The sequence below is a fragment of the Crocuta crocuta genome, unplaced genomic scaffold (assembly GCF_008692635.1).
Source record: "Crocuta crocuta isolate KB4526 unplaced genomic scaffold, BGI_CrCroc_1.0 scaffold223, whole genome shotgun sequence".
In the NCBI taxonomy this organism is placed as follows: domain Eukaryota; kingdom Metazoa; phylum Chordata; class Mammalia; order Carnivora; family Hyaenidae; genus Crocuta; species Crocuta crocuta.
Window position 1 is genome coordinate 4,578,884 of NW_027529426.1, and position 25,153 is coordinate 4,604,036.

The 25,153-nt window shown below is 42.0% G+C and overlaps 1 protein-coding gene across 1 annotated transcript in view; it reads right to left on the reverse strand.

The window, feature by feature from the left end:
* Positions 1–23,986, reverse strand: part of FAM114A1 (family with sequence similarity 114 member A1) — a 67,295-nt gene extending 43,309 nt beyond the window's left edge. Inside the window, exons 1-3 of the mRNA XM_077758944.1 lie at positions 23,874–23,986; positions 15,265–15,617; positions 4,298–4,385 (exon numbers count right to left, since the gene is read on the reverse strand). Of these exons, the coding sequence (XP_077615070.1) occupies positions 4,298–4,385; positions 15,265–15,612 (436 nt within the window). The 5' untranslated portion in view covers positions 15,613–15,617; positions 23,874–23,986. The remainder of the gene's footprint in view (positions 1–4,297; positions 4,386–15,264; positions 15,618–23,873) is intronic.
* Positions 23,987–25,153: the final 1,167 nt, after the last annotated feature.

The window sequence follows — 25,153 nt, forward strand, 5'->3', positions numbered from 1 at the left end:
GATATTATTTTAAGTCCTATCACTACAGACAGCCACAGCATGTCTTGGTCAGAAATCTCCAAAATATGCCTTGGGAGTATTAGGGATGGTATTCGGTGTTATTGTTATTGCATTTATTGGGCTTGCAATGACCAGTGGTGATGAACAAGTTTAGGCTCTATTCTTCTAAAAATAGTTCCAATTTGTCTAATAGGATTCTTAGAGGAAGCATCAACATTTCAAACTTTGTTTGAGCTCCCTCATGCACCTTTTGGCCACTATTGGCTGCAAATGAGAAAAATGCCAAGATTTAAATGCTTCTAAAAGCTCCAGCATGTAGCTTGAGCCACAACAACTACCATGTTTCTGGACTTAGTGGTGTAAATGATGAGGATTTCAAACAGAAAAAGGAAGTGTGGCAGGGTGGGGTAGGGAGGGTGAGGTTCTCATCTCCCCGGGACACACACCTTGGATAATCCCCTCCCCTCTGAGCACCAGCAGGGCAGGGTCTGAAAATGGTCGGCTTTCACTCCCAGGATTAGGTGACAGTTGTATGGCAAAGGGGGAGGGATTTTTCAGTTATAATTAAGGTCCTTAATCAGTTGAATTTGAGTTTATCAAAGGAGATCATCTCTGGTGGGCCTGAATTTATCAGGCGAACCTTTATTTTTTTTTTTTTAAATGTTTTTTATTTATTTCTAGGAGAGAGAGAGAGAGACAGCGTGAACAGGGGAGGGTCAGAGAGAGGGAGTCACAGACTGAAACAGGCCCCAGGCTCTGAGCTGGCAGTCAGCACAGAGCCCGACGCGGGGCTCGAACCCACGAACCGCGAGATCATGACCTAAGCGAAAGTCAGACGCTTAACCGACTAAGCCACCCAGGCGCCCCAATCAGGCGAACCTTTAAAAGGGACTCGGTCCTTCCTAAAGGGAGAGATTTGAAGTGTGGGCGAGATTATCCTGTTGGCTTTGAAGAAGGCCCTGAAGGCAGCCTGTAGGAGCTGAGAGTGATCCCAGCCAATCACCAGCAAGAAAATGGGGGTGTCAGCCCTACAACCTCAAGGAATTGAATTTTGCCCATAACTTGAACAACATTGAAAGATGACCCTTAATATCAAATGAGAATGCAGCTAGCTGACACAGCTGATTTCAGCCTGGTAAGTCACTCAGCAGAGAACCCAGGTGTCCCCAACCTGAGCTCCTGACCCACAGACCGAGATAATTAAGATATATTGTTTTAAGCCTCTAAATTTATGGTAATTTGCGATACAGCAATAGAAACGAATACAAGAGGTTATACTGAACTTCATTCTGCTATGTTATGGGACAATGCACAAATGCCAGAGAATCTCAGAAGAACCGTATCTCCACCAACCATAAGAGGGAAAGTGGCCACAGTGACTGGCACAATGATCCAGCTGGTCCACAGCATTTACCTCTCTAGGCTTTCTATTTCTTTTTAATTGTTTAATGTTTATTTATTTCTGAGAGAGACACAGAGACAGAGCAAGTGAAGGGGAGGGGCAGGGAGGAAGGAGACACAGAATCCAAAGCAGGCTCCAGGCTCTGAGCTGTCAGCACAGGGCCCGATGCGGGGCTCACCATCACAAGTGGCGAGATCATGACATGAGCCGAAGTCGGACACTTAACCGACTGAGCCACCCAGGCACCCCTAGGCTTTTCTAAATCAATTACTGCACAAAGCCAGTAAGAACCACCAGAAATTTAAAGCGGTTGCAACATTAACAAGACCCAACATTTATCATCTTCGTGGTGCCTTAGGCACAGGGAAACTTCAAGAGGAACACCAAACACAAGCACAGGCTATAGATTAACACACTGACTTCAGATCAAAGTCAAAGATGAGGGGTGCCTGGGTGGCTCAGTTGGTTAAGTCTCCGGCTTCAGCTCAGGTCATGATCTCACGGTTCGTGGGTTCAAGCTCCACGCCAGGCTCTGTTCTGACAGCTAGCCCAGAGCCTGGAGCCTGTTTCAGATTCTGTACCTCCCTCTTTCTCTGACCCTCCCCTGCTCATGCTGTCTCTCTCTCTCAGAAATAAATAAAACATTAAAAAAAATTTTTTTTAATTCAAAGATGAGTGCCCACATGTGTGGAGTGGGATCTGCCAAAGGAATCACAACCTGCTTTTTAAGCAGTAAAGCCAGCATCATCTACTGGTTACATGTGAACCAGGTAATGAAACGCAGAGGCCTTGGAGCATAGTCCACTGGACCACAGCAGCACTAGGCTGTATTTGTGCAAAGGTCAGATTACAACAGGACACCTGAGATGATAATGGAATAGTAAGTCTAACAGGCAAGCTGTCAGTTGGTGGATGGAAAACTCTGTAAGGATCCAATAAAGCTCAAAGTCAAATGATCAGGTGTAGCCACTGACTGACGAGAAACAATAGCAGTCCAACAGCATGGAGGGCAGAGCAGGTACAGGTAGGTGCACTTGCAAGTGTACAAAAAATACCTGAACTGCTACCCAGAGGGCAGTTGATTTCAGTGTCTCCTGTGGCAGGAACTTATATTTAAATTTTTAACGAGAAAGTAAATCCTTTGTCTGTAATAGAACCGTTTGAAGCCCCAAGTTCATTATAAGCCAGGGTAGTTGTGGACATCATTATTACAGGGCACTTTAATGTTTAATGACATAAACCATGAGGAGAGCTGTGTAATCTGACAACCACATTATTTACTGTTCCATGATGTAACAAATGTCAGAAATTTCTGGACTCCACACTTTTAGTTTTGGGGTCAGAAAGCGTGTCATTCCACTGCCAGTGGCAAGATCCATCTGAGAGCCACTAAAAGCTCAAATGTTTTCCCTAGGAAGCAAGGTGGCTGCAGGTGCCTGTCTTCACTCTCTTGAAGAGACTCTGTCCTGTTTGGAAACCCAAACAGGCTCTTCTACTTTAACGTGGTTGATTTTTCCATCTGTGTATATAGAATCCACAGCATACCTGGCCCCTTTAATTAGCAACAGAAAAAAATCTGCTCTCTGGGCTCTCCCCAAAGGCCAACATTTATTTGACCACCATCTCCTTCTTGCCAGAGCTCTCTGATATTCCAGACATGAAAAGAGAGGAATGCAGTCTGTCTATGTCTTCCAGACAGTCTAAATTCTAGCAAATGAGACAGCTGGCTCTCAAACTGTGACCATGGGCCATTGGAGTGGGGCAAAAGAACTTCAACCCTCCTAGGCCTCCTATCCAGTGAATTGACCAATTTATGGCCCATTACAAGGTCCTCACAGCCATGGACTATACCTTGAGAACACCTGACTTAGATGATCTGAAAGCCATGGTACTGTGGCTCCTCGCTCTCTACCTTTAAGATGAAATGCCTTTGCTAAATTATCTTAGACAATGTTGATGTTACATCTTCAGTTTTCATGAAGGATGCACATAAGAACTGGTGACATGAAGAATATCTGCCAAACCTGTACTGATGAAGGCACTGTCCATTATATTTTCTCTTTGTATATACAGAGCTGATGCAAGAAATGTCTTCAAAAATTTAACACCAGGAAAATAAATTTAGCTAGATAAACTAAGTTTTGGTTTACCATTCAATGAAAAATTGATAATCTACTGGCAGCCAAGAAGCTCAGAGTCAAGGTCAATGCTCAACTACAGTTATCTCTATCAGCCTTGGGATATATACTATATCCTTTGTACCTGCATATTTTATTAAAACACCTCAAATCTTCTCACAGAGTAGGTTAGTTGTATATTTTAAAACATTCCAGTGGGATGATAAGTACAAAACTTTAAGGATATATTATAAGAGCCCAAATCTTATATTTTAAGGGGCAATATAATATAGTGGTTAAATCCATACTGTAGGTTCAAATCTCAACCCAGCTACTGCTGACTTTGTTTTTTTTTAAAGCTTTTATTTTATTTTTTAAGTGGTTATTTATTTTTGAGAGAAAGAGACAGAGTGAAAGCAGGGGAGGGGCAAAGAGAGAGAGAGAGACTCCGAATCTGAAGCAGACTCCAGGCTCGCACAGAGGCCAGTGCAGGGGTCATACTCATGAACCGCGAGATCATGACCGGAGTCAAAGTAGGACATATAACTGACTGAGCCACCCAGGTGCCCACCAAAATACCTCTTTTATAGGGTTGTTCTGAGGAAAGAATGTATCAATATACATGAAGTACTTAGAAGTGCAAGCACTAAAAATGATTTGCTCTTATTATCTTATGGGCTAATGTTAAACTCTATCAGTACATGGTATGATCAAAATGTCAAATGCTATTATTAGGCTTCTGAACTTTGTCCATTCAAATGCAACATATCATTCTTACCTACTGTGGCAGATGCTGATGAGAGCAGAGATTTGCCCCAGGAGCCCCAGCCTGCCCATCCCCCTCCATGTGAAGGGGAATCCACAGCCTGTAGAAAAACAGATTAGCCCCAAAGTTAGCAAGTCAGTATATGCATGAATGAAAAAACACCCATTGGTTTGAAACAAAAAGAAAGTTAAAAAAAATAACCATATCTCCCTGGCTTAGAATTTAGAAGGGCCACCAACCCACATTTCAATGTGTACTTTGAACAAAATTGATTAGTAGTGGCATTGGGCTTCTGCTTGAAGTGAGTTTGATGTTAACAAAGACCCAAATATCCCATTATCTGGAAGATAGGGACAAAGGCTGTAAGGGGGAAAACATTTAATGTATTAGGGTGCAAAGTGATTTGAAAAAGTTTAAAACTCGGGCAACTTTAACATAGCTAAGCAAATGTCCTCTTCCAGGTTAGAAGACACCTCTGGGGTGATGGGAGGGAGTTCTGATGGATGACAGGCAAAGTGTCTAGAAGAGCCCTGATAAGCTGGGGGATGGGCAGCAGAACAGGTAGCCTTTCGAGGTAGACGCTGTTCAAGGTGTCCACTCCACTCACAATGACCACTGTAACTATATCTCTCACTGTCCCTGGGCTCTGTGAATTCAACCTCTTCTGCCAAAGTATTTGGATTGAGATTGAGGGACTCTGGTTCAGCCTGAGCTGGCTGCTTGACTAGAAGATGAAAAGTCAGGCAGTGTAGGGACCATATTCTATCCATCATGGTGACTACGGATTAAGCGAAATCCGAGTGAGCAGAATGAAGGAGATATGCTGAGAGAAGTTGTTGAATTCCTGACAGCTCCTCAGCCCTTGGCTCCTGTCCCTCTTCAAGGCCCTCCTGCATTGCTATCTTTGGGTTCCAGAGGATTCCTGCATAGTTAGTAAGTCTGTCCGTCTGTTTCTTTTTTAAATGTTTTGTTCATTGGTATACCTCCAGAGCCTGGAAGAGTACATGGCATATAATGAGTACTCAATACATTTATTTGTTGAATAAATGACTGAAAATCATCCATTTTCTTAAGTGTGTAATAGTTTTTGTTGCTTGCAACCAATGAGCCCTGACTCAGTTAGTGGAACTACGGCTTTCCCTTATTATTTAGGAATTCATTCTAGAAAACGAGAGAAGAATACATTAGGAGTAATATATTAGGTGCTAGAGAATCACAGCTCTTTACTCAAAAAAAAAAAAAAAGCGAGAGAGAAAGTTCAGTGAAATATTTCTACAGATGTTGTAGAGTCTATAACTTTTGACCCAAGGCTGGCCCACCAGTCACCCTCCTCCCTTCTCCCTACTGTCTTCCACCTTTGCAGATGAGTGTGGTCATTCATGTCAAACAGTTTTGGCCAGTGAGATATAAATGGGAAGCTTTTGCTTTCATGACAAACTACACAGTTATGGCTGACGCCCACTCTTCCCGTCATCCTTATTTTCCTGCCCTGCATGTAAACATGATACTTGAAACTGAAGCAGCCATTTTTGCTGCCATGAGGGAAAGTTCAGGAATCACAAAGTCATGGGTCATGGCACTGCTGAGCTACTAAACCAATGTGAGTAGCTGCCTGTCTTCATTCTTTTTGTTGGGCCAGAAAAAATAAGTTGCTATCTGGTAAGCCACTATATGTTGGATTTTAGTTATTTGTACCCAAATGCATTCTTAACTGATTCGTCTGGTAAATATCAAACTGTAGAATACTGGTCAAGAGAAAACGTTATGGAATTAAATGGCTTCGGTTTGACTCCAGGCTCTTCTATTTTGGGAAAGTTATTCAAGTCTTTCAGGCTATCATTTACTTATTACAAAATGAAAGGTATGGTAGTATAAGAACCATCAATATAAGAGCCAGTAACCTCACAGGATTATTGTGAATGTTAAAAGAAATAATTCATATAAAGCTTTGAGCATAGTGCCTGGCACATAATATAAACTCCATCAATGTTAACCAGTGATGATGATGATGATCATCATCATCATCATTATCATCTACATTTTTAACACTAAGAAGCAAAAAAGCTTTGAAAGTTGGCTGACGTTTATTTCTGTCTGGAAACAATGAGGAGCTTGTTAACATGAATGAAATACTCATGATTCATGACTGTTTGCTTTCATTTTTGGTGTCTACATTGATTTAGTTCACTTTTGCAGTGGAAGCCAGTGGCAATTTTATACCATCATGAAGACAGATGTAAGTTGGTGATTAATATCATTCTTTTACGGGACAAATCACTACCTATATGATTAGGGAGAGTTAATACACTTAGGGGTGACAGCTTCTGACTCAAATTTATAATACTTAATATGCTCTGACAGCTGGTAATTGACTAGCAAATGAAAATAAATGTTAAATGAGCCTAGAATTTTTTGCAGTATAAATGACTGCTTCAATTGCTTTATTAATAAAGCTCCTTTGACATTGAGCTGTGATCTCATGATCAGCTGCAAAGAATATTTGTTATCAATGGCAAATACTCAAATGACTAAATGTGCACACTTGATATAAAAACCACATAAACTAAATGTTCAACGTGAATTCTCATCTTGAGTATTATCTCTGCTTTAAATGGCTTATGAGTCTATAAAGTAGGGGGCATGGATCTACTCAGATATTTCATTAAACAAATACGGTTATTTTAAAACTTTTTTCTCACCTTCACCCCACATAACCCCTACTTAATTTAACAGACAGCTTTGGGGTGCCTGCATGCTCAGTTGGTTAAGTCCGACTCTTGGTTTCAGCTCAAGTCATGATCTCATGTTCATGGGCTCGAGCTCTGCATCAAGCTCCATGCTGACAGTGTGGAGCCTGCTTGGGATTTTCTCTGTCTCTCTCTCGCTCTCTCGCTCTCTCTCTGACATCTCCTACTCTTGTGCACTCTCTCCCTCTCTCAAAAGAAATAAATAAACTTAAAACAAACAGCTTTACATCCTAATTTGCAGAGAATACAGTGGCTACCAGATGGGAACTCTCTTAACTTCTGGCCCCTCCTCATAAACTCTCAGAAGAATGACTTCATTTCGAGAGCAAAGCCAGACTTGGCTTGATCAAGAGGGCTACCCAAAACTCAACTGGAGATCATTTACATGTCCACAGCTGTTGTACGGTCCAAGAATATAAAGAATGCAGGATTCTATCATGTTCAAAGTTCTTTAAATAGAAAAGACATTTACATATCTTGTGTTCCATTTAAAGATCTTTATCATTAAATAGAAAATACATTTATTTTATGCTATCAAGTTTATATTATCATTAGAAAAAATGTACAAATATTAGAATTCCATGGAATTCAAAGGCCTTTAACATTTAGATGGAAATAGAGGTGCCTGTTGTTTACAACAACCTGATTGTCATACGTCTTGAGTAAATCAAGAATTAGGTATTACACACAGCTTGCATCTGTGAGACCGAACCCTTTTTAAGTTTTGTTACCGATGACATAGCTGCTCTAAAAAGGGGCTCCGTGTGACATTCAGGGAAGGTGTAAATTGCTCTGGATGCCTGCAGTTCTGTCAAAATATTTGCTTAAATATGGCCTCAGTTATTTCCAGGTAATTTTCTTCCTCAGTGAGTATGCCATCATTCAACTCTGGGAATATTCAAAATTAAAATTGAAAGGTTTAAAGCATCAAAGTCATGCTATTAATATTTTTATGTATATTTGGTCTTTTCTGCACATTGTTTAAGAAATTAGAGTGAACCTTTAAAAGACAATTTAAAATGGATAATTGAATGATTAAGACTTCCGGTGTTAAGTTGAAATCTTCCTACATTGATGCATAGAATCATGACATCTAACAGGTCTTTAGGTCCACTCCATTATTTAATAGGTTTATAGCACTTCCTATGCACTCAGCAAGATTTTGTTTGAGTAGATAAATGAGGTACTTAAAACAGAAAACAGAATATATTAAATTTATATAGACACAATTTAAAAATATTTGAACATATTTAAGTTCATAAAAACGACCAACCATTCATCAAAAGCCCCTTGAAAGTGTCAATTTTGCTAGACTTCCAAATAGAATAAGATTTGTGAGATGAACACAAAGCCTAGGAAGAATTGCATTTTTGAATTTATAACTTAATACATTGACCACTAATTGCTTAAAACGAAATTAAAAGTCTGAGCAGTCCTTTTTATGCACAAAATACACACCAGCCTCACCAAATACCTATCTAAACACAAATTTGACCTAACTGCACCCCTCACTCGCAATTACCTCCTTCCCTTCTAGCATCATGGAAGTGATGTCTTCCTCTTAGTTAAAATTATCCCTCCACGTGAACTCTGCTGGGCCTGGGTAGGTTGGTCTTCCCCTCTCTCCTCTCTCCTGGCTTTTCAACCTTTCTCTACCTGCTACTTCCCACATTGAACCATGTACATGATTCCTCCATCTTCAAACCTACAAATGAAAATCACAAGGACAGAAAGTTTTGTCTCAAACTTATCTGGTTTCTGCCCCACATCTTGCTTCTTCACCTCTTACAAAAAGTGCCTACCTGCTGTATCTACCCCCCTTCATTACTCCATCTGCCACAGTACTCTCCCATGGCCACCACTACTTCACGAAACCATTCTCATGAATGCCACATTGGCTTTCTTGTGGCCAAAGTCATGGACTCATTGTAGTTATTTTGTTTTTTGACCTTTCACTGGCATCTGAAGCTTAACTACTTATACCTTCTTAAAATACTCTTTACTCATGGCTTCCATGCCCTATCTTCTGACTCTTACTTTTTTGGTCCATCTTTAACTTTTATGATTTCAGTCTACGATAGAAAGTCACCAAATGCATATCGTATTAAGATACAATCCAAGTGCTTCCAGCATCTTAATAAAATATGCATAGTTCAGGGTGATCAGCTGGCACCCTAATCATGAAGACCATACTCCTGAGACATATATAATGAGCATTTCCATTATCTGTATTTTTATTAACACCTGATGCTTTGCTAATTAACATACTGAATTACAGAAGTGCTTTTTTTCTTTTTTTTTTTTTAAAGGAAATGCTTTTATTAAAAAAAATTTTTTTAATGTTTTATTTATTTTTGAGAGAGAGAGGTAGAGACAGCATGAGAAGGAGAGGGTCAGAGAGAGAGGGAGACACAGAATCTGAAGACAGGCCCCAGGCTCTGAGCCGTCAGCACAGAGCCCGATGCTGGGCTCGAACCTACAAACTGTGAGATCATGACATGAGATCAAGTTGGAGGCTTAACCAACTGAGCCACCCAGGAACACCTGCAGAAGTGGTTTTTAACTAATGAACTATTTACTAAATAGCATTCTGAATATCTGAAAGGGGTTCTACATGGTGATATTAAAGGTATTCAAGGTTTACAGATGGTTATATTTATTTTAGAGCCTCTATCTTTTTATTAATAAGGGATAAGATAGGCTTTTGCCCTGTGAGAAATCGTGTTTTATCCAGCTCTGAACTTCAGGGAACTCTAGTTTTTTGATGCCAGCTCTAAGGGAAGAAAACTCTGCCTCTAGAATTTTAGGCATTTGTCTTAAGTGAAATAATTCAGGGTGGTGGTCAAAGCACCCAAAAGGACAGAACAATGGGACATTCTCAAGCCTACACGTAAACAGTTTTCATGATCTGTTTTTAATTTTCTTAATTAATGTTCAATTTTAAAATGTCAGTGTGGTATAGTGAAATCTGTGATTGATTTCCCTCACAGAATGTGATGGTAGGATTGTGAAAAGGAGAGATAATTCTTGCCATCTCAACTGCTTTGCTGCTTACCACAATCTTTGAAAAAGAATCTAAGAGCCAAATTGGCTTAGGGACAGGAGCCTTCCAGGGCCAAGTCCTTGGCCTCTGCGCTTCCTTATTTACATATAACACTTAGGCAATCTCACCCACTCCCATTTCTTAAATAACATCCCAGTATTAATGGCCTCCAAATCTCTCTCTCAGGCTTCAGGCTGTGATAACCAACTGCTCACACAGGTGGCTGTCCCACGGCATGTTCACTGCCGAACTCACCATCTTCTCAATCTCACCCAGTTCTTCGATCAGCTGTTTCTGCATCCTAGCATTAGTGGTTCCCCAACACTGGTCCACAGACTGACTACAAGAGTATCATTTGGGCTGGGGCATCTGGGTGGCTCCGATTTCAGCTCAGGTCATGATCTCACAGTTCGTGGGTTCAAGCCCCTTGTCAGGCTCTGTGCTGACAGCTCAGAGGCTGGAGTCTGCTTCAGATTCTGTGTCTCCCTCTCTCTCTGACCCTCCTCTGCTCACGCTGTCTCTCTCTCTCTCTCAGAAATAAATAAAACATTAAAAAAAATTAAAAAGATTAACATTTGGGGTATCTTATTAAAACACAGAATCTTGGGCAGCCTGGGTGGCTCAGTCAGTTAAGCATCTGACTCTTGGTTTCAGCTCAGGTCATAATCTCAGGGTCATGGGATTGAGCCCCATATGGGGCTCTGTGCTGACAGTGCAAAGCATGCTTAGGATTCTCTCTCTGCCCCTCCCCTTCTCTCTTTCTCAAATAAATTTTTAAAAAAATTATAAAATACAGTCTTAGCTTCCACTGTGATCTTTTGAATAAGAATCTCAGTGTAGAGCTGAGATTTTTAACAAGCTCCCCAGGTTATTCCAATATACCACCAGATTTAGGAAGTATTGCCCTATATGGCCAAATGGCACCAGCATTCACCAAAGCAAAAAAATGAGTACTATCATGTAGAGTAGCCTTAAAGGAGGAAATACTCAAAAACAAAAAACAAAACAAAACAACAACAACAACAAAAACAGAAGCAAACTCTACTTATTCATTTAAGAGGCAAAAATCTGCCATCTGTGCATCTTCGTCTATGTTCTCTCTTCTTTGTTTCCCTTGACAGCAATTTTATGGCTCTTAATATATTCTCTTTTTCCTTTCTAGGGAGAGAACTACCCAGTGGTAGTTTATGTTTTCCTTTGCGAGTCCCCTTAGTGGTAACATTAGAATTCTTTACTTTCATAACTGGGCTTATGTATTGATGTTGAACAATAGAGATGACTTTTTTCCCATTCTGGGTCATTTTTTGGGGTTAAGAACTTAGGGAAATTTGATCTAGATTGGATCTTATAAGAGCTGATAGGCCAGTATCTAATAAGTTCCCAGAAAATCTCTGGAAATAAATGTCACTCCTGACTCGCACTTTAAGACAAACATCTCTAAATTAAGGCTGAAGACGTCTCACTTCCTGAAGATGAATATAAGTGCCCCATCTAAGGCTTCCCTTGTGTGTGTCTTATCTAGTACTATAGGACAGGCTATAATGACTTGTATACAATACTCCCTTCTCCAACTAGACTGCACTCCACTCAGATTCCTCCACTCAGATCCCTAGGCACAACACGTGGTGTCATGAAGCTGGTAGAGGCCTTAGAGAGTCCAGTCTAACCTCCAATGTTCAAGTAAGTTTGGGGGGCCATCTCTCATGGATGCTGTAGAGTAGAGAAGATCCTGCAGGAAGTCTCAGCTCAGTGACCTCTAGTCTGCACATTGGAATGGACGAGAAAAAGAAGCAGCATCAAAGACAGAGATGGCTTCTCTGAGCACATAAACTGTCAGTGGTGTGGTCCCTCAAAGCAGAGGAGTTAGCTGGAAGCTGGCAGAACCACTGGCCTCTTCCTCTTCTCTTGGCCCCTCTGAGTCACGCCAGGTAACAGCCACTGGACTGACTCAGGCAAAGGTGAAGCTAATAATGTGGATTTTAAGGGGACTCGGACCCCAAATAACTATGCAGATACAAGTTACTTAAAGAAAAAACATATACCCATCTAAGCACATTATCACAAAATCCACTGTGTCCTAGAAGATAATGGTTTATGCATTCTCAAAGGCTACTCTGCAAAGTTTTTTTCCCTTTAAAAGTGTTATTTTCCCAAAGAAGCTTGTTTAAAGGGATAATGAGATTTTTTTAAGGCTCAGATATACCTGGGATCAAGTCAGCTTTTGCACTGGGTGTTTTCCTATGGGACCCGCCGTTCCTCAAGGGATCTGTGTTCAAGATCCAAACAGTCAACTTGTAAATGAATTTTTGATTCAAGATTTTCTGTAAAATTAATTCTCTTCTGGATCAACAGAAAAATATGTTTTCATCATTGCTAAGGATTTTTTTTAATAAGTATCCAACAAGGGCAATAAAATAGCAAATGGACAATGCTTGAAGACCACACAAAAGTGACTTCCAATATTAATTTAAAAGAATAGGTTACCAAGAGAGATGGTTGAANCTACTTAGATGGGTTTACATATGACCTGGGTGGAAGAGATATCCTCTTCCCTCAAGGCCCTTCCACCAGCCATATCGGCTTTCTACCTTCTTAGAACAAACATACTGATGGGCATTCCTCCCGTGTCTTGGTTTCACTGAGCTCCTGGTGCAATATGCCAAACACATACATCCAGAGCCATGGTCCCAACCCTGCGGCCAATATTTGTACTTCCATCCAGATACTTTAGTGATGCTTCATTAAAAAGAAATGCTCTCCTTTCCAAGTCCTTGAAAACTATCAGTGTCATGCAAGAAAAGGAGGGCAACATTTGTCTACTAATTGGCTCTAACCCTAGAGCATTAAGGAGGTTTATAAAGTGCTTTCAAAGGAGGATTCATTCAGTTTGCTCAAAAAATTAAGAAGGAAAAGAGGTAGGAGCATGCTGACTTTTTTTGGGTGGTAGCTTTATTATTAGCAGTCTTATTATCATTATTATAAGTCTGAAATTGGAAGGGTGCCCGGGTGGCTCAGTCAGTAAAGCATCCAACTTAGGCTCAGGTCATGATCTTGCAGTTGGTGAATTTGAACCCCAAGTTGGGCTTTGTGCTGACAGCTCGGAGCCTTGAACCTCTTCAGATTCTGTGTGTGTGTGTGTGTGTGTGTGTGCGCGCGCCCCTCCCCTGCTTGCACTCTGTCTCTATCTCTCTTTCAAAAATTAACATTAAAAAAAAAAAAGAAGCCTGAAATTGGAATGTATAATCTATCCATTAGGAACGTATATCTCGAATTAGTGGAGCTAGTATAGTTTCTTTAGGTCATCTCAGGTCACAATGGTGTGGAAAATATGGTTTTCTTAGTGTACAAAGATATTTATTAACAGCATTTATAATAAAAATTGAGAACCAATGCTTCCCACAATAGAAAGCATGCAGGGAAAACAGTTTCCAGAGTCAGGTTACATAAAGGTATAGGATTTTTAAATATATACCCAATTGGCTCCATTTCTCTAGAGAACCCAGACTAATATAGTAGTCTGGCATTAGTTTTGTTTTTTTTTTTTAATATTTGTTTATTTTTGAGAGAGAGGCAGAGTGTGAGTACGGTAGGGGACGAAAGAGAGGGAAACACAGAATCTGAAGCAGGGTCCACACTCCGAGCTGTGAGCACAGAGCCCGATGCGGGGCTCAAACTCAGGAACCATGAGATCATGACCTGAGCCGACGTTGGATGCTTAACCTACTGAGCCACCCAGTGCCCCGAACATTTTTTAAACCTTTCCCAGTGGTTAAAATGTTCAGCTAGAATTGAGAACCTCTGGTCTAGGAGTGTTTAATCCCTTAGGGGGTTCATGACTGGCTCTGAAGTCTGTGAACCTTGGAACTCACAAACAGAATTTTCCCTGTATGTTTACCTGATGTCATTCAAACTCTCAGCTAGTCCTCAGATCTCCTCCATGACATCCCTGCAAAACCACTGTTTACTTTTGTTTAAACATCTCGAGCCACTGGAAACCCCCTCTTCCCTGAGGAAGTCCATCTCATCTTAGAACAGTTCTAAGAGTCAAACCCCTTGAGGAAATGGAGGCACAAGAAGCCTGACTTTGAATAAAAGAATCACAAAACATCAGCCAGAAGTATACCTAATGCTCTTCATGTGTAACGTCCTCATTTTATAGAGGGAAAAACTGAGGCACAGAGAAATTAGGTGCCTTGCTCAGATTAAAAGGTTCAAAAGGGAATGTCCAGCGCTGCTTCCCTGTTTAGTTTCCTCCCTTCATTGCATGCAGTAATGTCCCTTCAAGGAGGTGACCTGTGGTGGCACACTTTAGATGGGCAGGGCTGGGGCCTGGCTGAGGAAAAACCGCCATTCTCGCATTCTGTCATCCCCGTGGAAGGTGCAGGACTGAAAGGGGAGTGGCCTGCCTCCTTCTTTCATGCTGAGAGCCTCTCCATCCCCACAGGTCCCCACATGGATGAAGGTGAAGATGCCAAGAAAATCCAGCTCGATGGTCACACTGATATCGTACAAGGTACCAATTTGGAGACACTGGTCTATCTTATCCTCTGAAAGACAGGTGCGGACACTGAAGGGAAGGGCAGTGAACATGCTCTGCCTCTGGTCCTTTGGAAGGTGGTATAATTGATGATCAAACAGTGATCTGAATGTGGATTTGTAAAGATCCGCACAGTGGATTTGTAAATATGTGTTAAAATTTAAGTGTTATTAAAGAAACACTGACTTGTTTAGGGTGGAATCAGGCTCATTAATAACTTGGACTTATTATGTTCAATATTTCAATATCTTCCACTTATTACCAAGTAGCTTAATATCTTACTAAGCTCCTTACTATCTCCAAGCCTGATTGCCTCATCTATAAATTAAGGTTAATAACGTCCATCTCAGAACCTCAAAGAACAGGTGTATGGAGTGAATTACATGACATGAAAGTGGCTGGCGGGGTGCCTGGCATTATGATGTGTCTAGTCATCAGTGGCTGTTACTAGTATTACTATAATGATCAAAATACAAAATATTACAGTGACCAATTATTCTCGTATATGCCTTTTCTCACCACCACTTTCGCTGACAGAGGTGATGCCATAGTATATTCTGAATCCCCACCCACAGAACTTGGCACAAATCTGTGCCCACGGTAGGTGTCAATAAGAACTCAGATTGAACTGAATCAAATGAACCACTCCTACCGGATTATTCTGCTCTTTCAGGGGTATTTCAGACCCAGGTTCGGCCTCGAGGCTGACAGAGTCAATGCATTCAGCAAGCGCATCCTCAGTCACTTCTCCATTGGGAGGATGCTGAGCGGCACCGCTGTGCTGGGGCTGCTCGGGGCGCCCAGTGTCCGCAGCCTCTGTACACTGAATGGTTGCATTTTCATGCCCATCTCCTTTGGCATCAGCTGGTGTCGGCTCATTTGAAATCGTAGCTGAATCACAGTGTGCTTCCGTCTCTTTGGGTAAAAACTCGGTATTGGGCATCTTGGGAATTTCTGCTTTGTCTCCAGTGGCTGAGGTGTCACCGGCATCGTCAGACATTTTATCTGTCAATGTGATTACAAACAAATATTTCGGCTTTAATCAGAATTGTTGAACTTGAATTCAAAGCCCCAAATAATTAAATCTGGGAGGGGTAAACTTTCTTCTACCAATAAGAAACTTTATGTAACCTTGGGGTAGGCTGAATAATGGCCCCCACGGGTATCCATGTCCTATTCCTTGGACCCTGTGAATGTTTCCTTACATAGCAAAGGGGATTTCACATAGATGGTTAAATTAAGGATCTTGGGATGGGGGGATTATCCTGGGTTATTTGGATGTGTCCTAAATGAAACCATAAGTGTCCTTAGAGAGAGGCTAAAGGAGATATGATTACAGAGAGGAAAAGGTAAAGAGAGAACAGGCACAGAGACTGAGATGACCAAGAGGAAGGGGGNCGGCCACACAAGCTAAAAAATGTCAAGGAAACCTTTCTCCCCTCAGAGATACCAAAAGAAACCAGGCCTACCAACACCCTGACTTTAGCCCACTGAAAACCAGTTTTGGACTTCTGATGTCCAGAACTGTAAGAGAAAAAGTTTGTATTGTTATAAGCCGCTAAGTCTGTTGCAATTTGTTACAGCAGCAGTAGGAAACTAATACAACTGTATAGTGCTATCTCTAAACATTCATAGATCTCAGACTTGGTATGTGGGGATTTGTATATGGGAACTATGAGTATTATCTATGTCTGTGAAAGTATTTAATATCACTTTATTAATTATAATTATAGCAATAAAGAGAATAAATAGAAAATAGAGCTCATCAAAAACTACTTGACATTTAACTTTGTGGTGTCATCAGAGATTCACACTGAGAAAACAACATATATACATGTGAGTGTGCTTTGTTGGACACCAGCTGGTGTAGGCCTGGCCTCTGTTTAACAAGAGTTTATACCGGGAAACACAGGATGAATTGGAAGGGAAAGAAGCGAGGTATTAAGTCAAATGAGGAATGTCATTATTATGAAATTACCTACAAAGCAGAAAACTCTTTACCAGGCTTGCAAGGTATTGTATCACGTAGAACAGCACCATTCAACAGAACTTTTAAACGATTTCATTTTACATTTTACATAGGCATGTATGGCTAGTGGCTACCTTACTGGATAGTACAGATCTAAAGGCTAGTTCAAGATGATAATTTTCATTTTTTTTAAAAAATTAAAAATTTTTATTTTAGAGAGAGAGAGAACTGGGGAGAGGGGCACGGGGGGGGGGGGAGAGAGAGAGAGAGAGAGAGAGAGAGAGAGAGAGAGAGAATCTCAAGCAGGCTCCATGCTTAGTGTGGGGCCTGATGTGGGGCTCAATCCCACAACCCAGGGAACATGACCTAAGCTGAAATCAAGTCAGGTGCTCAAACAACTGAGCCACCCAGTTGCCCCAGGATGATAATTTTTTTAGGCTAAAATGATGACACAGGGTTCTCAATATACCAGAAGTCAAGTCTCAATCAAATCAGTGGGTATTTTTGTTGACCTCAGTGTTTACCAATTGATCAAACCTCAGTTGTCAGGAAAGCCACACTAAGAACCCATTTAACATACTGGCTACACGGAGGTAAGGGGTTAGGATCACGTGCACATGTAACCCGCTGGTCCCCTCGCATAGCCATTCCCCAAGGTTGTCTGGCCATTATCTTTTCTTGTACTATATTCTCTTCTTTGGTGAATCACATTCCTTTCTCACAGTTTCGCACACCACTGTCATGTGGTGAGTTTCAAACATCTACCTCATTCTATTGAGATGGAAAGTAATTTAGTGGTTTACAGGAACTGAGGGGAAGGGGAATGAGGAGGGACTGACTGCTAATGGGTCCCGGATTTCTTTTGTGCGCAAGGAAAATGTTCTAAAATTAGACAGTGGTAATGGCTGTACAGCTGTGTAAATATATGAAGACCACTGAACTTTCAAAATTCAAGGAGTGAACTTTGTGGTATGTGAATTATATCTCAATATATTAAGAATATATATAATACATATAACCTATAATGTCAAATGTTAATAATGCTGTTATTAAAAAAATTTTACTTCTGGATAAGTAGTTCTAATGGCCTGCTGGACAATTGTTCCCATCCAAAAGGAAACTTGTTGTCTTACTGTTTTGGTTTTTTTTAATTAAAAAAAAGAGAGAGACAGCATGAGCAGGGAAGGGTCAGAGAGACAGGGAGACACGGAATCTGAAACAGGCTCCAGGCTCTGAGCTAGCTGTCAGAACAGAGCCCGACGTGGGGCTTGAAGCCATGAACTGTGAGATCAGGACCTGAGCCAAAGTCAGACTCTTAACCGACTGGAGCCACCCAGGTGCCCCACATGTTGTCTTACTGTTAATACTAGTTCTTCCTGTTGACTTTTGTGTTTCTTTTAATGGTGCCTTGATTTCCCCAATGACCTAGGCTTAAAACCTCAGGGCTGTCATTAACTAAACCTTCACTCCCTCAAGAATACAGAATATCGATACCTATACATTATGGAGTGCCTACCAAGTCTAGGCTCCTTACATGTATTCTCTCCTGTGAGTTAGCTATTAAAGCTCCATTTTACAGATGAGCAACTGAGGCTCAGAAGTCATACTTTCAGTAAGTGACAGATTTGAGATCTGAACCATGTCAGAGCCCAACTGCAGTGCCACCAGCCTCTTCTCTCCCTGTGCCCAAATCCTAGAGGCTCTTTATTCAGAATTCATGCCTTTTCTTTTTCTTCTATTCACCACCACCACTCTAGATCAGGTTCTTGTTATGGTTCACGTTGATGACTTCAACACTGGACTCAGCTCTCTACTGCTCTCCCTTCTGCTTCCCCACCCCTCACCCTTCTGTTCATACATCCTTAGGGGCCTTCCACTTGCTATTAGGATGAGGCGGGAAGCTTCAGCTGGCATCCAAGCACCTCTGTACTCTGTTCCCACTATGTTTATCTCTCACTATTCTCTTCCAAAACCCGAACCAAGACAATGTAAGTATCTGTGCAATGCCTGACCTTCACAAAAGACCCTCATGTGGTTGTTAGTTCAATATGCTGTTTTAACACATTTAAGACCCACTTAAAATAAGCACTGCCTCCATTATTCATTCTTCCCAACTGGATATAATTTTTCTTCCTCTGAACTGCCAGAGTGCTTTGCATCTCTCTCACCTTGGACACTTATACTCGCCTTTGGTTTAGAGTCACTTGAATCTTTTCCTATTATAGTATATTGTAAATTCCATGAAGAAAAGGATCTCTCTTGTTTTGTTTTCATATTTTACATAGCACTTCACATGGCTTCTTAAACATAGTGGGAGGCTCAACAAATCTGTATGTTGTTTTAGAAATATTTTTGGAGACTTAAAATTAAAATGTAATTTGAATTAGTGTTTTTGCATTTTGGGGGCAAATACCCAGTCGTATGATAACTAGATTGAAGGTGGACCCCTATGTTTATAGCAGCATTATTTACAATAGCGAAACTAAGGAACCAGCCCAAGTGTCCATCAGTAGATGCATGGACAAAGATGTGGCAAATATCTATTTATACAATTCAACCAGAAAAAAAAGAATGAAATCTTGTCATTTGCAACAACTTTCTGGATAGAGCTAGCATATGATGCTAAGTGAAACAGGTCTGTCAGATAAAGACAAATACTATATGACTTCACACACGCGTGGAATTTAAGGAACAAAACAAACAAGCAAAGAAAAAAAGAGAGAGGGAGAGGGAAACCAAGAAACAGACTCTAAACTATAGAGAACTGATGATACCAGAAGGGAGGTGGGGGGGGGGTTTAAAAGGTGACAGGGATTAAGAAGTACACTTGTGATGATGAGCACCAGGTGATGTATGGAATTGTTGAATCACTATATTGTATACCTGAAGCACTGGATGTTAACAATATTGGAATTAAAAACTTTTTAAATGTGATTTGAAATGAAAGCAAACAGAAAATGCCTTTACCCTCATTTACTACTTAAGATCTATCTTACAGCAAATGGTTCCAAGTGAACCATATGGAGGTTCCTTCACCTCCCAGTTAACTAAGTTAGAATGTTTCCTTTTATTTTAAGTTCATTTATTTATTCTTAGAAAGAGAGAACGCAAGCAGGTGAGGGGCAGAGAGAGAGAGAGAGAGAGAGAGAATTCCAAGCAGGCTCTGCAACATCAACATGGAGCCCGGCCACCAGGCTCGAACCATGAACCATGAGATCTGACCTGAGCCAAAATCAAGAATCAGACACTTAACCAACTGAGCTACCCAGCTGCCCCTAGAAGGTCTCTTTTTAAATAGAAATCCTTGGATTCAGCAATAATACTCCTATAAACAAGTCTATGGGTGGAAAAGGCAAAACCTGCATACTTCCCTTTAGCTGATATATAAAGTTTAGGATATTCAAGGTTGGAGATGGTGCATCAATATGGTCAATGCCTAGTTGAAATAAAGAGAGAATAAAACAAGGTCAGTGCCCAGAAAAGGCAGTTGCTGTGGTTCATGGGAGGAAGGAAGAATTGAGTGACAGTACTTGAAAAGCTGCTGTCCTTTAGTACATGAATAAAATCTTCTTGAAAATCTCAGAGTCAGGACTGGGTTAGGACTCGGGGTTGGCAAACCATAGCCCGCTGGCGAGATCCTGCCCTCTGGCTGCTCTGGTAAATCAGATGTTACTGGGACACACACATGTTCATGTGTTTATGTGCTATCTACGGCTTCTCTATAACTACAACGGCTCAGTTGAGTAGCAGAGAAGACCATACGGCCCACAAAGTCACAAAGCCCAAAATATTCAGTATCCAGCCCTTTACAAAATGTTTGCTGACCCAGGGACTAGAACATTGCTTGGTTGCCATGATCTAAAAATTTTTGTTTTAATTTATCCTATCCTTGCCTGGGTCCTAGGGGCATTAGAAGAATGGCCCTGTGAATAAATGATGCTTCAACATCACTTTCGCTCCCATTTTTTATTCAACAATAGCTGGTCATAGACACTGTCTGATATCTTCATTTCTTCGTACGGTAATTTGAAAATCCTTATTATTAATCTGGGTTATTAAGGTACTCCAAATGATTTCACTTTTCTATAAATAGAGATGTGAGAATAAACCTGACTATAAAAAACACCCATGGGCAAATAAAAAGCATTTTTTTGTTGATTATGCTTTGCCCCAAATGTGTCACAGTGCTGTTCATAACATACTCTAAAATACTTCCACATATATCATGTGACATGCACGCAGGTTTGCTGCAATTTACAGCCTACGGGTGGTTGGTTAACATCTGAAGTGCCCTATTCAGAAATATACTCTCCAGAGGGCTTTAGTTAGCATTCAAAATCTATAATTGGGTGTCCACTTCTAGAGAGGGTTTAACTCTCACCTCCTTTAGTCAAAACCCCAGGATGTGCTAATTTGCACAAGGGATATTAGAAACCATTTTTCACTGGTGAAATGGAAGATGCCTAAGATATGTGGACGGGCAAACAATAACGTACAGGTGCAACCTGCCCTTCTGTTACTGGGGCATAAGATTCTATTGGGTTCAGCAGCTTAGTACTCTTTGAGATAGAGATTTTCTAGTTATACTTTGATTTCGAGAGAATCTCAAAACCTGATTGGGTTAGCTGAGTCCTGCCTGTAGAAGAGTCCATGCCAGAGGCCTTAAAGGACAGAGAGGTAGGACTTCATCAAGCTTCTAAGAACAAGCTGATGGCAAGTTGACTTAGGTCAGTTCTCAATTGCAGAAAAACTGCAGAGACAAAAACCTCTCTTCCCTGGAGCTGCTCTGCATTCCACCAGCAACAGGAAACCATTCCATCAGAAATGCTCCAAATTCACTATAAGGTATTGAACCCATACTGTTTGAAATATTTATGGACAACTTACAAATTTAAAAAAGATTGTATTTTTACATCAGTTTAGAGAATAAAAATGGTCACCATAATATTTAGCCCTACTTTCACTTTCTTTTTTTTTTTTAATGTTTATTTATTTTGAGAGAGAGAGTGAGCACATGTAAACAGGGGAGTAGCAGAGAGGGAGAAAGAGAATCTCAAGCAGGCTCTATGCTGTCAGCACAAAGCCTGACATGGTGCTCGATCCCATGAACCAAAAGATCACAACCCGAGCTGAAATCAAGAGTCAGACGCTTAACTGACTGAGTCACTCAGATGCCCTTTAACTTCTAATTGTATGTATCTTTAACCTATATTTAACGACCTACGTTTTCTCTAAACCAAAACCAAAACCAAAATTTGTTTTCATTTGTTTGTTCTGATAGACGTTGGTTTATTCTGGGTGTTATGCTAGGAGAGGTGAAACCAGTTTTAAGACAGTGCCCTCTTATCTGAGGCCATTAGAAACTGTTGTGTTGTAAATACAGAGCTGTTTCTGCACAGGGACTGTCAGAGTGCACCAGGACTACAGCTGTGACACACACTGTGTTTCCTAGGACAGTCCCCATGTCGACCTGGGTGCCCCAGAAGCAGCCAGACTTATAAATCTCTCCAGATTTATGGTTTGGAACATTGGTCACTGCAGCCATGTCTTGTGGCCTCGATGCTAGCGAAATTCAACCCACAGAAACAAGGAGGCTTCTTTAGAGCACTTCAAGGAGAGGAAGAGTGGCATATAAAGGAGTCTTTGTGGGCTGGGAATAAGTTAGTTTTTCATGAGTAAATTCATTCATCACCTAAAATGTTCCCAGAACTATGCTAGGTATTGGAGCAGCAACATCATAGGCTCCAAAAATAAGTTTAAAGCGGAAGACGTGGCTACTATCCTTCAGAAAATGAATAATCTGTTTTCATTTTATTCTTGGTCAATGAAGGTCCAGGAAACAACTTCAGCTAACATGAAATGGGTAAATGATGGCAGAAAACGGCACAACAAATAAGGGAAAGATGTGCCTGAATTAGACTGACCTTGTCTAAGGGAGAACCTTGAAAATGGCTTTGATACGGTTACTCAGGCATGATAGGACCCGGGTACGTACAAATGCCCAGTATTGGGAATGAATTCTAGATAAATAGGAGGAACGTGTGGCTGGGCCGGGAGGAGGCATGGAGGAATAGTGGGGGGAGAGAGGGACAGAATTCTGAGGTGGAAAGAGCATGCCCTGCTCCCCACCTCTTTGTGGGCACACAACGCACTCTTGGTGGGCTTCCTCGCTTCCTCCTCCGTAGAAAAACTGGACAAAATGACCTGGATGTTTGGTTCCCAAACACCAAAACCTGCAGGACTGGGGTCAGTCCGGGATGATAGAGAAAAATGAGGACAAGATAGCAAGCTTTTTGTCAATCTAAATTTATTAAAGGACTGCCTTCATCTTGCAAGGTTAGCCTGCATGCTTTCCTTGGTATTAAAACGTCTTTCATTTTATGAAACAGTAGCGCAGTGGATCGACTTTTTAAATGGTCTCATTGGGCAAAATATGAGTTTGGTAACATGATACCTTGTAAAAAATCACTGCCCCCAATTGTAAAAAGGGGCTGGTCAGTGAAGGACCAGGAACAAAAACTTTGGATCAGAGGTTAATCAGCTTATAAGAGTTCCCCTCTGTGAAGCTTAACAAATGCCCCGGCCCAAGCCCCAGCCTCTCTTTCCTCGGGTCTAGCCTCCACCTGGCTCCTACGTGTTTTTCTGAAACACAAACAGAACCTATTTGCTCCCATTTAAAAACCATTAGGTTTAAACATCTTTGAGTGACATCTGTGACCCCTCATAATTCAGCTCCCATCTCTCTATCCACCGCCTGTAACTCTTAATACACCCTGCACTCCTGCCTCGCCAGACTTTGCATTATTGCCTGTAAACATTCCCACATCCTTGCCGTTGCCTATCTGGTTCCTCTGCCTGGGCTACCCTGCCTTCAACTGCTTTGCAAACTCCTATTTGTCTCTCCATGTCCAGTGTGTATCTTACTTTGAAATTTTCCTTAATTTGCCCCGCTCTTCCCAAAGAGTTAATTTCTCCCTCCTCCATGCTGTATGTGTGTACGTGTGAGAGAGTGATACTTTGCACTAACTTCCATGGCATTTATAAGGAGTATTTGTTTCTGTGTCATTTCCTCCTCCAGGGCTGTGACCAGCAAGCGCTTAGCTTGGTTTCTGAGCCTCAGATAGTTACAGAATTGAAATACATTGTTTGATGCTGATTAGTATATGTGCTGCCGAAGCGAGCACTGTTTGATGCTGATTAAAGAAGAAGAATATTTGATATACACTGGATTTATAAATGAACGGTTACTTATATGGACTGAATCTCTGATTTTCTAGAAGGCTCTCACTCACCCTCAAATTCCTTCTGCACTGGCTCTCCTGTGCTTCAAAGGCCACCATGGAAGTTTCATTCCTTTGCTTAAAGCTTAGAATGTAAGCAGTTAGCAGATTCTTTCCTGAGCTCAGGTTCTGATGGAGGAAAGGATGGAGAGAGCTGGGAGTGAATGTGGGTGAGATTGGAAAGGGGCACTAGGAGGAAAAGAGTGCAGAGAGAGGCCTCTGAGGAGAGAGGCTGTATCCTCAGTTATCTCAGGATGGAGTTCCAGAGAGACTGGTTTTAGAAGCCCACCTGCTTGTATCCCTAATACTCAGGATGGGAACTGATGGGATAAATAGGGCACAGATAACTTCCTATCTAGGAAAGGACGGTGAAGTTCAGGCGCCAGATCTGAGATGGCTGGAAATACTCACCAGATTCCAGGACAGAAAATCGGTGAGCGAGCGCCTAGGGGGCTGGGGAGCTGGGGGCAGGGGGGAGGCTCCGCCCGGGAGATGTAAATCCAGGGAGCACTAGCTTAGCGTGTTGGCTGGGGTGGAAGAGCATGTGAAGCTGAAGGAGGAGAGATGATGAGGCTGTCTGGGAGGTCAAGGCCAGAGCTCGGTTTTCCGAGGCCAAGGACGGGCGAACCCTGGGATGGAGGACTTTGCCTTATGGGGACCTCCTCCCTCTGCGCCCCCGGCGGCAGGGATTCTGCAGCCTGCCTCTGACTCGGACCTGGGGCACTGGAGAAACTTTTCCAGACTTGCTTGGTGCCGCGACCGGATACGTTCAGGACACAAGGCAGTCTCCGCGGAGGTTCAGGCCGGCCGAGGGGGCAGACCCCGAGCGCGGGCGTGTGGGTGTGTGCATGAGCGTGGACCCGGAGCGACACACACTCACACACACACACTCACACGCCCGCACCCACGCAGGGCCCTCGGCCGCGCCTCCCGCGCCTCCCCAGACCTTCACCCCCCGAGTCCGGTCCTCCCGGGTCCCGCGCGCGGTGCCAAGTCCCTGTCGATGGCTTCTCACTAAGGCGGTGGGCAGGAGTTGGGGACCAGGACAAGGAGACACGGCAGGGTCTCCCCACCACCCACCTGCGGCTGTCCTCGCACTCCCCCGCCCGCCCGGGGAAGGGGAATGGGGAGAGGGTGCCCTGGGCTCTGACCNTCAGCGCATTCATTTGCTTCCTTTAAAAGCGCCGGGAAAACCCTGCGGGCAGTTTCCCCGGGAAGGGGTCGCTCAGGTTCGGCCAGGGTTTTCGTTGCCTCGACTGTGAGTTAAACAGCGTGCCCTTACCTTGTCTGTG